This window comes from Engraulis encrasicolus, chromosome 3, assembly GCF_034702125.1.
Source record: "Engraulis encrasicolus isolate BLACKSEA-1 chromosome 3, IST_EnEncr_1.0, whole genome shotgun sequence".
NCBI classification, from domain to species: Eukaryota; Metazoa; Chordata; class Actinopteri; order Clupeiformes; family Engraulidae; genus Engraulis; species Engraulis encrasicolus.
This window is the reverse complement of record NC_085859.1, coordinates 27,845,688-27,858,016: the sequence shown is the minus strand read 5'-3', so window position 1 is coordinate 27,858,016 and position 12,329 is coordinate 27,845,688. Positions and strand designations below refer to the sequence as shown.

The 12,329-nt window shown below is 43.8% G+C and overlaps 1 protein-coding gene across 1 annotated transcript in view; it reads left to right on the top strand.

The window, feature by feature from the left end:
* The first annotated feature begins 129 nt into the window (after positions 1 to 129).
* Positions 130 to 12,329, top strand: part of cmya5 (cardiomyopathy associated 5) — a 23,989-nt gene continuing 11,789 nt past the window's right edge. The window contains exons 1-6 of the mRNA XM_063195126.1: positions 130 to 639; positions 2,397 to 8,115; positions 8,983 to 9,078; positions 9,595 to 9,828; positions 10,506 to 10,528; positions 11,770 to 11,888. Coding sequence (XP_063051196.1) covers positions 518 to 639; positions 2,397 to 8,115; positions 8,983 to 9,078; positions 9,595 to 9,828; positions 10,506 to 10,528; positions 11,770 to 11,888 — 6,313 coding nt within the window. The 5' untranslated portion in view covers positions 130 to 517. The remainder of the gene's footprint in view (positions 640 to 2,396; positions 8,116 to 8,982; positions 9,079 to 9,594; positions 9,829 to 10,505; positions 10,529 to 11,769; positions 11,889 to 12,329) is intronic.

Sequence of the window (12,329 nt, the reverse complement as noted above, 5' to 3'; positions counted from 1 at the left end):
ACCCTAATAATTGGGTTTATCGCGCTTGTTTTCCTATGACAAATTGCCGAGTTTATTGCCCTATGCATAGTAAGCCGCTGTTCAAGGGTACAGTGTCAGGGTCCGTTTAAAATTAGCTCCAGCTAGGAAGCCGCTTCTCTACTGCCGCTGTTTTGGGTTTTGAGGAGGGGGCATGGTGGTGCGCTCTGTATTTGAAAGTATCATGTTACAAGTTTTTACCACGACTGGGTTCTACTTTAAAATTTTCTAACGTTGTTATTGCCATGTGTACATTGGTATTGAGTACAAACAAACACACAAGGAAAGCCGCGCAGGCAATTTAACACGCTGTGTTTGAAGCAGGGGTTGAGAGCAGAGCGCATTTCATATCCTCGCCCCGGGTTGGGGAACACTTGCTATTTCTAGCAGTCGCTGACTCAGGTGGACGACACTCAACTTGCAATGATCCCACCACGAAGCTATACTCAACACCAAAAGGGCGTTTAAAACAACAAAACACCACAAAACCAACATAAAAATGGATACTCCTTCAAAAGAAGAAAGCGATCAAATGGAGCCTGAAATACAAAATTTACAGGACGAGGCGTCGGGAACTATTGACGTCGAGGATGAGGACGAGTTTGAAGAGCTCCACAACAGGTAGGCGGGTAGGCTTCTCCGACCACTGTGCGCAAAAGGAAAAGTATGGTAGCCTAGGCTATATGGAACTCATGCGTCCCTGTTTTATTTCCAAATAGTCTGTCATCCAGCACAAAACGACTCTGTTTTGAATACAGTAGCCCCTAATTAATAATAATACATACGTTTTATAGCGCTTTTCATGACACTCAAAGTCGCTTTGAAGAAATTAAATCATGGTATTAAAAATGTAAAAACACATAAGGCGTATGCGCCGGGGTAATAGTGGACTAGGAAATGGCTCCCTGAAGTCAATGGGGTTTTTTTCCAGATCAATATCGTCTGAGCACTAAAGTGAAATTAAATGGAAGTGTGTTAGGCTACTTATGAAGTCAGATGGAGCAGCTTCTGCCGGTTGGGGGTCTCAGCGCCATAACAAGATGGTATACAACCACTGGTGGCAGAGTGGATTTGACCATCTTTTTTGACTGATGGGTGCTGATCACCCAATGAGATGTATCCATTATAAGTGGCCACAATTTATGACACGTTTGCAGAGACTGCAGGCCAGCCGTTCTTGACCATGTTATTGATGATGTGTTGGCCTACACAAATGATATCTCAAATGAACTAAACTTTCAGTCCATGAATTGTAGATTGAATATTTATGTCAGACATCTTTATATTAACCATTTCTGGCAAATACTTTGTGTTTTTGGACGTGTTCATCGGTTTAGTCAGAGCAGTTTTGCTCAATATGACCTGGTTATGATTCTGGAATTAATATCCATTTGACAAAAAAAACAATTCATGTTGTCCAACAGAACTATTAAGAGTAGAATCAGAGTAGAGTAATTGGCTCCTGAAGAACTGACATCAGAACATCAGAGCGTGTGAATGATGATGTATGTAAACTGTGAAGTGCACCTCAGCAAATATACTGCAGGCCATTTCTGAAAGTCTAGTGTGTAACCTTCCAAGTGTATCAGCCTTCGTAATCACACCCAGTGATTGGATGCTCTTTGGTGAACTCTGCGGAGTATCCAATCACTGGGCGTGACTAATTAGGCTGACACACTTCCAAGGCCCATACACTTGACATTGAGAAATGGACATGGGAGACTGTTTGAAGTCACACATTGAGGACTTCTCAACATGACGAAAAGGGGGTTACAGTATCACATCCCTCAACTCTCTACCCCTCATTCCACACTCGCTTGCCGCGGCTCGTTTTCATTTGTTGATTGGCACTTATTTATTCCCCGACCCACTGCCTCATTTTTTTAAACTGAACTTCAACATATGCACTGGGTGGAGAGGTCGGCCTGATGGGCTGGAGGTGCACTTGCACTTTTAGTACTTGTCGCATCTTAATCTTCCTCAAGTTACCCTGTTCTGGAATGTGTCCCACTTAACGTATTACCTATCATTCAACAAGCTACTTACTTTACAGTAACCTAATATGTTGCACTAGCCTACATATGTTAAATAACCAAAATATGTGCTACCCTGGCCTGCGTCAGAGATGCATATGGATTGCATTAACTTTTTTTCACCCCCCCTCCACGATGACCCCTTCATCAATTGACTGCATGCTACGTCTATGTGAAAAATAAAAACACTAGAGGTTGAACTTGAGTCACACTCTTTTTCACTTTCAATTTAAAGGAAGTGGCCCAATATGCATCGTTCATACATATTAAATAACCAAAAGATGTAGCACCATGTATATGCATTGTATTTATTTACCCCTGTCATGTTTTTCTTTTACCCTTCAGTTTGAAGGAAGTGGTCCAAGATCCATCTGTCAAGCCCAAGCTTCAGTGCCTGATGGTGGACCCCTCATTCTCCATGGTGACGGTGCAGAGCGAGGACAGCGGGATTGTCTGGGAGACCACCTCCAGCAGGTGCTCTACACCCTGGGCGTCCGAGGCAGGAAGCTCCCCGTCGGAATACAGTGTGGAAAGTTCCGGGCCCACCCAGGGGAAGATCACCGTCATCATGGATGAGGAGAGGATTGTGAGGAAGCGCAAGAAGAGTGGCAGGAGCAAGTTTGGAGACAGGCACAAGAGGCCCGGTTCCAGAACGTCCGGAACTGCGTACGGAGCCGAGAGGCCAGCCATGGCGGAGGTGTCCGTGCCCAATGTGAGGCCTGAAAACGAAACGGTGTCAGAGCTGAAGGTGGATAAAGATGAGGAGATTTTCGGGCTGATCTCAGAGGGGTACGAGATCCTTAACATTTTGGTGCCATCAAGGCTCCCCACTGTGGCTGAAGAAGAGGCATCTGATTTGGTGGACAACTTGTCCTATTTGCTGGACACCCCAAAGATTAAATGCAAAAGTAAACCACCTCCAGCTCCTGAAGGTTATGACCTTATTATAGAGACAGAAATACAGGAAACGGATGAAGAAAAGAAGCAAGCAGAGGCCTTCGAGGCTTTGAAAGCAAAGAAACAGGGCAATGATGACGACTACCTAGAGAAATTTATATTAGTAGATCCACATGCACCTGACGAGCAGCCTAGTCCTGCAGAAATCCCTGGGCAAGGAGACGTTGTCCTGGAGCCAGAAGAGGTTAAACCTGAAGAGGTGGTTAAGCCAAAACCCAGTCCACCATTAGAGGAGAGCTATGTGGTCATCACAGATGATGAGATTGAGACCGAGCACTTTGATGAGGTATTTTATGCCAATACTGGCGAGATGCCTGAAGAACCTGAAGAAGATGAGGATGCTCATGCAATAAAAGGTGAACCAAAATCTCTGAAGGAGAGTGGCTCAGCCTTGTTTGGCAGTCAAGAGACAATTCTCATGCCCGTTTACCTGCCAGAAGGGCCACCAAAAATAATAGACCAATGTCTTCTTGAGGAGCCGAGAGCTATGTCTTTTCTCTATAGTGACCTCTATGATGAGGTTGTAACCACCAGGAGGATTGATGATGGAGACCAGTCAGATGCTGAGAGTGTGGTGTCTGAAAAGGCCTACAAAAGAAAGTTTTCTATGGCTGAGGAAGAAGAAGGCTACCTGGAAAAGTTCATTTTGATAGATGAGACTCAAGTTGTCAATGTGCCACCTGAAATTATTGATGATGTGAAAGAAGGAGACAGAATAATTTGGCCACAGAGTAAATTTGAGCTGACGGGATGTTTGAAGAGGGCAAACGAAGATGAAGACTTGAAAGAGGAAACAAAAGTCCCACAGACTGAAGAAATTACAGAAAGTGAAGCGCCTCAGTCTGAGTGTAAGGAAATTACAGGAGAGATGGAGATGGTGACCGAGAGTCAAGAATCCGTAACTGAAGCTGCTAGTGCCACTGAGGTCAAAATGGCACCTTCAGTGGAAGAGGTTGAACCAAGTAAAGTTGAAGTTGAAGAAACAGCCATTAGCAAAGAAACACCTGACATTCCTCTTAATAAGCCAGAAGCAATTGTTACAGAAACTGAAATTGCAAATCATGATGAGGCAACAGAAAAGCCAAGAGAAATAACAGAGAGCGTGAGTGAACTTGTGAAAGAAGTCTCTGAAGTGGAAAAGACACCTGCAGTGGAACAATCTGAACCTGCGATTAAAAGTCAAGATGAAGCTGAGGAAACTGTTATTAGTGAAGAAAAACTTGACGTTCCTCCTGAGAAGTCAGACGTCACTGTTGTAGAACCTGAAAGCGTGAAGAAAGATGAGGTACCAGAAACGGCAAAAGAATTAACAGAGACAGAATCCAGAAAAGATGCCACTGAGGTGGAAAAGACACCTGCAGTGGAACAATCTGAACCTGCGATTAAAAGTCAAGATGAAGCTGAGGAAACTGTTATTAGTGAAGAAAAACTTGACGTTCCTCCTGAGAAGTCAGACGTCACTGTTGTAGAACCTGAAAGCGTGAAGAAAGATGAGGTACCAGAAACGGCAAAAGAATTGACAGAACCCACAAAAGATACCACTGAGATGGAAAAGTCACATGCAGTAGAACAATCTAAAGCTTGTGAAATTGAAGCTGAAGAAAAAGTTATTACCGAAGAAAAACCTGCCATTCTTCTGGAAAAATCAGAGGTCATTGTTGCAGAAGCTCAAATTGGGAAACCAGATGAGGTACCAGAAACACCAAAAGAATTAATAAAGATATTGAGTGAACCTGTAAAAGATGACACAGACGTCGAAAAGACACCTGCAGTAGAACAGGCTGAACCAATTAAAGTTGAAGTTGAAGAAGCAGTCATTGGTGAAGAAAAAGCTGATGTTCTTCTCAAAACGTCAGAAGTAATTGTAACAGAAACTGAAATCGCAAAGCCTGATGAGGTACTAGAAACACCAAAAGAATTAACAGAGACAGTGAGTGAACCCACTAAAGTCGACACTGAGGTTGAAAAGTCAGCTTCAGTGGAACACACTGAACCAAGTCACGTTGAAGCTGGGGAACCTGCCATTAGTGAAGAAACACCTGATGTTTCCATTGAAAAGTCAGTAATTGTCACAGAAACTGAAATTGAAAAGTCTGATGGGGTACCAGAAATGCCAAAAGAGTTAATAGAGACAGTGAGTGAATCTGTCATTAGTGAAGAAACACCTGAAGTTCCCATTGAAATGTCAGAACCTGAACCTATAAAAGAGCAGAAGGAGGTGCAGGAAGTTATCACAGACACAGAGAAAAGTGTCTCCATAGAGGAGCCAGTAAAGGTTGAGGATGTAAAAAGTGTGCCAAAAGATGTCATCGAAGCAGCAGAAGCTGAGTTGCCTGTGGAATCTTCTGCAAGTGGAATTCAAGAAGAAGTAGTTGAATCAGTATCACAAGAACAAGTACAGCCGGAGAGTGTAGTTGAACCAGAAAAAACAGAGACGAATGTAGAAGAAGCAATCAAAGAACCTGCACCTGAGAGTGTGGAAGAAATTAAAAAGGCAACCGAAAAGCCAATTGAGACTGAGATAGTAGTTGAGGAAAAAACAGAGGAGAAAATAGAAAAATCTGAAACCTCAATTGAAGAGGTTGATGTGTCACAGATGAAAACAGACATAATTTGTGACACTGGCGAATCTAAAACAGATGATGAACAACCCATTGAGTCAAAGGAAAAATCATACAGTGTGACACTTCCCCTAGGTAAAATGACGATAGATTTTGTCATACAGGGTGTCAACAGGGACATGCTCGCTGGAGCAGTAACAGAAGTAGATCAACGTAAGGAAAAGAAACAGAGAAGAAAAGAGAGAGAGGCCAAAGCACCAATCATAGAAGTGGTGCTGGGGAAAGTGCCATTGTCCCCACACATGATACCTAAAAAGCAGTTGACTGCAACACAACCAGACATGCCACCTGTAGTGCTGGAAATTGAGGGAGAGAAAGTGCCTGTCACCCAAACTCCAGAGGAGGTCACAGCTGATCAGAAAGACCAAAAACAAGAAGTGGAGGCCTCGCCAGAGAGTATTGTACCACTGACTGAAGTATACGACCTGGAGCAGACTATAGCAGAGGTCGTTCTCGAGAAACCTGTAGATTCTGTCAGTTTAGCAGAGGCAGAGAAGGTTGAATCTGAGGTTACTGGAGTGTCAGCAGAAAAAGAAGAGAGCAAAGCACCAGCAGTAGAGGACAGTCAAATAGCACTTAGTGCAGCTGACACGGTGGCAACTGAGGCTCCAGATAAGCTGGAAGCAACGAAACCTGATATCCCAGTCATCACAACAGAGGATACGGTGGCAGAAATTACAGTTGCAGTTCCAGTGGCAGAGGAAACTGCTGTTGAGTATGAAGTGGAGGAACCAAAGCCTGCTGCAGTGGAGGAACCAGTTGTACCAGGAAAAGACGCAGTGGTACCAGTAGAGGAACTAGTGGCCCTTGCACAGGAATCAAAGGCTGCTGTGGAGGAACCAGCAGTCCCAGTAGAAGAACCAGTGGCTGCAGTGGCGGAAGCAGTGACTGCAGTGGAAGAGCCAAAATCTGCATTGGAGGAACCAGCAGTCCCAGTGGAGGAACCAAAGTCTGCAGTTGAGGAGCCAGTGCTCTCAGTAGAGGCTACAGTAGAGGAACCGGTGCAGGAACCAGTGGTTTCAGTGGAAGAAACAAAGTCTGCAGTGGAAGAACCAGCAGTCCCAGTGGAGGAACCATTGGTACTGGCAGAGGAACCAAAGTCTGCAGTGGAGGAGGTAGTGGCCCCAGTAGAGGCTGCAGTGGAGGAACCAGTGGCTGCAGTGGTGGAACCGGTGCAGGAACCAGTGGTCTCAGTAGAAGAAACAAAATCTGCAGTGGAAGAACCAGCAGTCCCAGTGGAGGAACCCTTGGTACCAGTAGAGGAACCAAAGTCTGCAGTGGAGGAGGTAGTGGCCCCAGTAGAGGCTGCAGTGGAGGAACCAGTGGCTGCAGTGGTGGAAGCAGTAGTTGCAGAGGAGGAGCCAAAGCTCCCAGTAGAAGAACCAGTGGAGAAGCCAGTGGTCATTGCAGAGGAAACAGAGGCTGTTGTAGAGGAACCAAAGACAGCAGTGGAGGGAGCAGAAGCAGTTGCTCCAGTAGAGGAACCAAAGGCCGTGGTGGAGGAACCAGTTGTCCCAGTGGAAGAACCAAAGGCCAAGGTGGAGGAACCAGTTGTCTCAGTCGAAGAACCAAAGGCAGAGGTGGAGGAACCAGTTGTCTCAGTGGAAGAACCAAAGGACGAGGTGGAGGAACCAGTTGTCCCAGTGGAAGAACCAAAGGCCGAGGTGGAGGAGGAAGCAAAAGCCCCAGTGGAGGCCCCAGTAGAAGAACCAGTTGTCCCAGCAGAGGAGCCCGTCATCCCAGTACAGGAACCAAAGGTCACAGAAGAGGAACCAAAACTCTCAGTAGAGGCTGCAGTAGAGGAAGCAGTGGAGGAACCAACAGAACCAGCGGTCCTAGTGGAGGAACCAACGCCCACAGTGGAGGAACCAACGCAACCAGCAGCCCCAGTGGAGGAACCAACAGAACCAGCGGTCCTAGTGGAGGAACCAACGCCCGCAGTGGAGGAACCAACGCAACCAGCAGCCCCAGTGGAGGAACCAACAGAACCAGCGTCCCCAGTGGAGGAACCAGAGACTGCATTGGAGGAGCCATCAGACGAGGCAGAGGCCCCAGTTTTCTCTCCCCTGCGAAGCTTCTCCCCCCAGGAGGATCTCTCTGTGCTGCCTGAGCCCGAGCACCTCAAAGATGTCGACAGGACGGTGGCGGAGGAGCTCGGTTTTGAAATGGTCACTCAGCAGCAGACCCAGGAGGATGCTGCCCCAGCAGTAGAGGCCATTCCTGAGGAGAAGGAAGAGGATGAAGGCCTTGTAGAAGAGGACACTAGCAAGGCTTTAGAGGAGGAGGAGGAGGGACTGGAAGAGCCACTGGAAGGGGACTATGAGATGGTTGAGGAGTCGGAGAGCATCCTTCTGTCGGAGAAAGACCAAGCCAAAATGGAAGCAGTGGATGCCTTTTGTCTGGAATGCCAGTGTCCTGTGCTGATGCTGGAGGAACATCTAAATCACGAAATGTGCAGTTTGGATAAAGCATTCGAAGTTTTGAAGGTCAGTAACAATTAATTAACGTTTTACTTTTGCTGTATATCTTTATGAAGTAAATTAATTAGTTAATGAAGTAATTTAACTGTTACGTGAAACAATTTTTCAGCATGATTTTATGAAAATTATTCACATTACAGAGACTGTAAGTATATTGTAAACATACGTACATACTGCCTTGGGGTATGTAGGACAGATATGAAAGACATTATCACATTAATCTCAAATATATGGTAGAGGAAGTGATGACTCCTTAAAAATTCGCCCTCCGTGTGATCACGTCTTCAGTCTGTCTGCGTTTGTCTCAATGACCCCCCTTGTCACGGCAGACCGCCGTTATGAGGTCACCTTCTGTTTTGATATGTGGGAAAGGTCTTGTGTGACATCATCCACGGCCATAGTGATATACGATCTCCCTCCACCACTTTACCTCAAGGGTGCCGATCGTAAAGTCACTCGCCTGCCCCAACCTTTGCAGGACAGCTTAAAACTCTTTTCAACCGGCCCCGCCGACATGCAGTCTTCATTTTGAAGTCATGACAGGAATATAGATACCTAGGGACTTTTATGTAACCTTTACACTTAGTTGTGCAAGTCTCATAAATTTTCCATTGTTGTCTTCAAAGTTACTGAACGTCTCAAGGGGACAAGGTGGAGTTAATTTAAATGATCCTTTAACACACTCATAAAGGTTCAGTGCTCAAAGCATTAGCAGCATTTCTTCGTGTTTTATGTCTGTCACTTTAGGGGGGCTGTTGAATTATCTGTGTGTGTGTGTGTGTGTGTGTGTGTGTGTGTGTGTGTGTGTGTGTGTGTGTGTGTGTGTGTGTGTGTGTGTGTGTGCGCGCGTGCGTGTGTTTGTTTGTTTTACAGGAAAGGCTCAGTAATTGGATATCTACATTGCAAGAAAGGACAGAAAACATCGAAGACATGGTGTCGGAGATTGAGATGGCCTACAATGTAGTAGAGGTACTAGATAAAATACATCCCACAGATTTTACCATTTTTGTTACAACAAGCTTATAATACAGGCTCTGCATGAAAGGCGTACACATTTTTTTTCAGTTAGCCATTTCCATGTATGTCATCTTTTTATTTTATTTTTTTAATCTTATTATATTTTTTGCACTAGTGCTTTACTTTTTAAACTAAATGTATTCTGTTATTATATGCAGCAGTACTCATTTATTTCTATTCACTATTCCTGTGTTATTTGTGTCTTGAAATGTCCATGTGGGCATTTGTTTATTTGTGTATTTATGTAAGCTACTGGATACCTGAATTTCCCCCTGGGGATTAATGAAATTACTCTACTCTACTCTACTCTACTTATACATTTGTAATATATAATTATAATATATAATCTAATATTATATAATTCTCTGCATCGAACTGAGTTTCTTTCAGTCTAATATTTTTAGATGTAGTGTCAACTGTATTTGAATGAATAGTAATAAAAGCCATTCTACTCCATTTTTCTTGCAGGAAAATTGTAAGGCTGGTGAAGAGGCCATGGATGAGCAGAACGAGGAGATGCTGAAGCTGGTGATGGACCAGTACAACGAGATGTCCAACGCCATGGAGGACGAGAAGAAGGGCAAGCTGGAGAAGCTCTACGACCAGATCGTCTCGTTTCAGGAGAGCATTGACGACGCTAAAGACGCCCTCGTCACGGATACCAGGGACGATGACGAGGCGGATCCTCTCACATATGTGTCTGTGAGTGACGCTTCTATCATCATATATCCTTTGTATTATTACTTTCTCGTCATACCATTTTCGTTCTTCGGTAACACTTTAGAGTAGCTACCTATTAACAGCTTTATTATAAGCACTTTATAAATAATGAATTAATTATCAACAAAATGTTAACAAATGTTTGTAAATGGGCAAGAAATACTATGTTAACACAGCAGACAAGTTTCTCCTCCAAAGACCTGAAGGCATGAAACCACATAAAACTCACACAGTAGAAGTTGATTCCCACTCCACCGTGCAGTCGTAGTCTGGTTATTACTCATTTACAAACATTTGTAAATGCTTTATTAAATGTTGATTATTATTAAATGTTATGAAGTGTTTATAAAGCTGTGAATAGGTAGTTATTCTAAAGTGTTACCAGTTCTTCTTCTAAAGATGAATCCTCTCACATATGTGTCTATGAGGGATGCTTTTTTAACCATCAAAATCTTAATCAAATGCATATGAAACTTTTTTGCTTGAAAGATACCATTTTAGTTCATCTTCTAAATACTGATATCTATACTATATATCATTATAATAGAACTATAATATATCATGGGCTGAATTCAAATAGCAGGAAAACACAACAGTGAGATATGCAGAAACAGCACTTAATAATAATAATTAACAGTTGCTCTCTCTTTTACTCCTAGATATCCAAAGACATAAATCAGAGGTAATTTTAAAAAGACCAAGTGTGGTCGTCTGAAATATGCACGTTAACTTGCAGCGCTGCTTTTGTGCCATATGTTTTTTCCCCCATATAACAAAATCAGACTATTTACAAAATATTTGTATTCCAAGTAATCTCAATCACATTCTGTCACAGCTTGTGTGCTGCCATGCCTCTACAAAGATGTTTGAAATGCTTGAGGAGTGAGGAGTCTTGGTTATGTACTACATAACTAGGTGTACAGTCTGTATGTGTGTGTGTGTGTGTGTGTGTGTGTGTGTGTGTGTGTGTGTGTGTGTGTGTGCGTGCGTGCGTGCGTGCGTGCGTGCGTGCGTGCGTGCGTGCGTGCGTGCGTGCGTGCGTGCGTGCGTGCGTGCGTGCGTGCGTGCGTGCGTGCGTGCGTGCGTGCGTGCCTGTCTGTCTGTCTGTCTGTCTGTCTTTCTCTCTGTCTGTCTGTGTGTCTGTGTGTGTTCCCTCTTCACTGATAATGAGTGGGTTATGTCCGTGTCTCTTGGGATGATATACACTGGAGGTCCCCCCCCCATAAATCTCCAACTCACAAATCAAGATTGACCAGCATGTCTACACACAATCTATGTTGTTTTGGAGGAAAACAGCTGTGTAACAGTGGACGTTAACAACGATTCTGGGGGCTAATGAAGTGTCCTGCATGGCTTGAGATGTCTACCAGCATGGGCTGACTTAGGGTGTTTCTGAGTTGTCGTGTGGATGCTACAGGACATTTAGGGTTCAATTGTGTATGACAAAAAAAAAGACTTGCACTCTGCTTTCAAAAGACTGACAAAGAGACATCAGACATCTTTCTTCTTCCTCTACAAAGCATTGTGTAAATCATCTTCTTTGTCAAGTACACTTTTCAATCAATTTTTACTCAAGTGCACCAGTTGATATTTGTTATGGCAACTGCTGCTCAGATTGCTCTCTGCAATGGGCACACTGCACAGCTTTCACCAAGTTTGTTACATTTTATTGCCATGAATTTTAGGGCACATTTTACTTGCTATTCTCATCAGGTTGTGCACCACATTATATTAGATGTCAGATGTCAACAATTACTGACATACTTGGCATGGGTGTGTTTGAATGAATGTTCTTAAAGCTAGCAGTGATTTGCTTCTGTTTGTCTTAAAACAGTGTACACACTATAATATTCACCACACCAAATTATGATTTAATTATTCAGTAGCTTTCCCTTTGAGCAAAAGCCCATGATTTGTTCACAGCCTGGGTAAAGCTCTGGAGTCTACGATGTCCCTGGAGCTTGGTGCGCGAGGACTGTCTGTGTTCGACGACTACGCCAAGGGCTCCAACAACGGCCAGAAGCACCGTAAAGGCATTCCAGGTGTGCTTTTCATTGTTTGTAGAGTTAAAGGTTCATATTTTAGGTGTGCTTTTCATTGTTTGTGGAGTTTACGGTTTACATCCAGGTGTTTTTTTACATTGTTTGTAGAGTTAAAGGTTTATGTCCAGGTGTTATTTGTTACATTGTTTGACGAGTTTAAAAGTTTATATCCAGTAGTGTTTTTTAAATTGTTTCCCCAGTTGTAGGTGTTCTCCAGGTGTGCTTGTATTATTATAGGTTCGAGAAAAAGTGTATACTTGTACATTGTTGTCCATTTTCTTTAATTTTCTTAAATGTATTTTATATGTATAATCATGGGGGCCGCTAGGGGGGGGAAAGTGGTACAGATTCTAAGGGCCCAAGCACTGACAGGGGCCCTTAAGGGAGCCTATGCACTGAGAGGGGCCCTTAAGGGAGCCCAAAACTTTAATCTTTCATGGG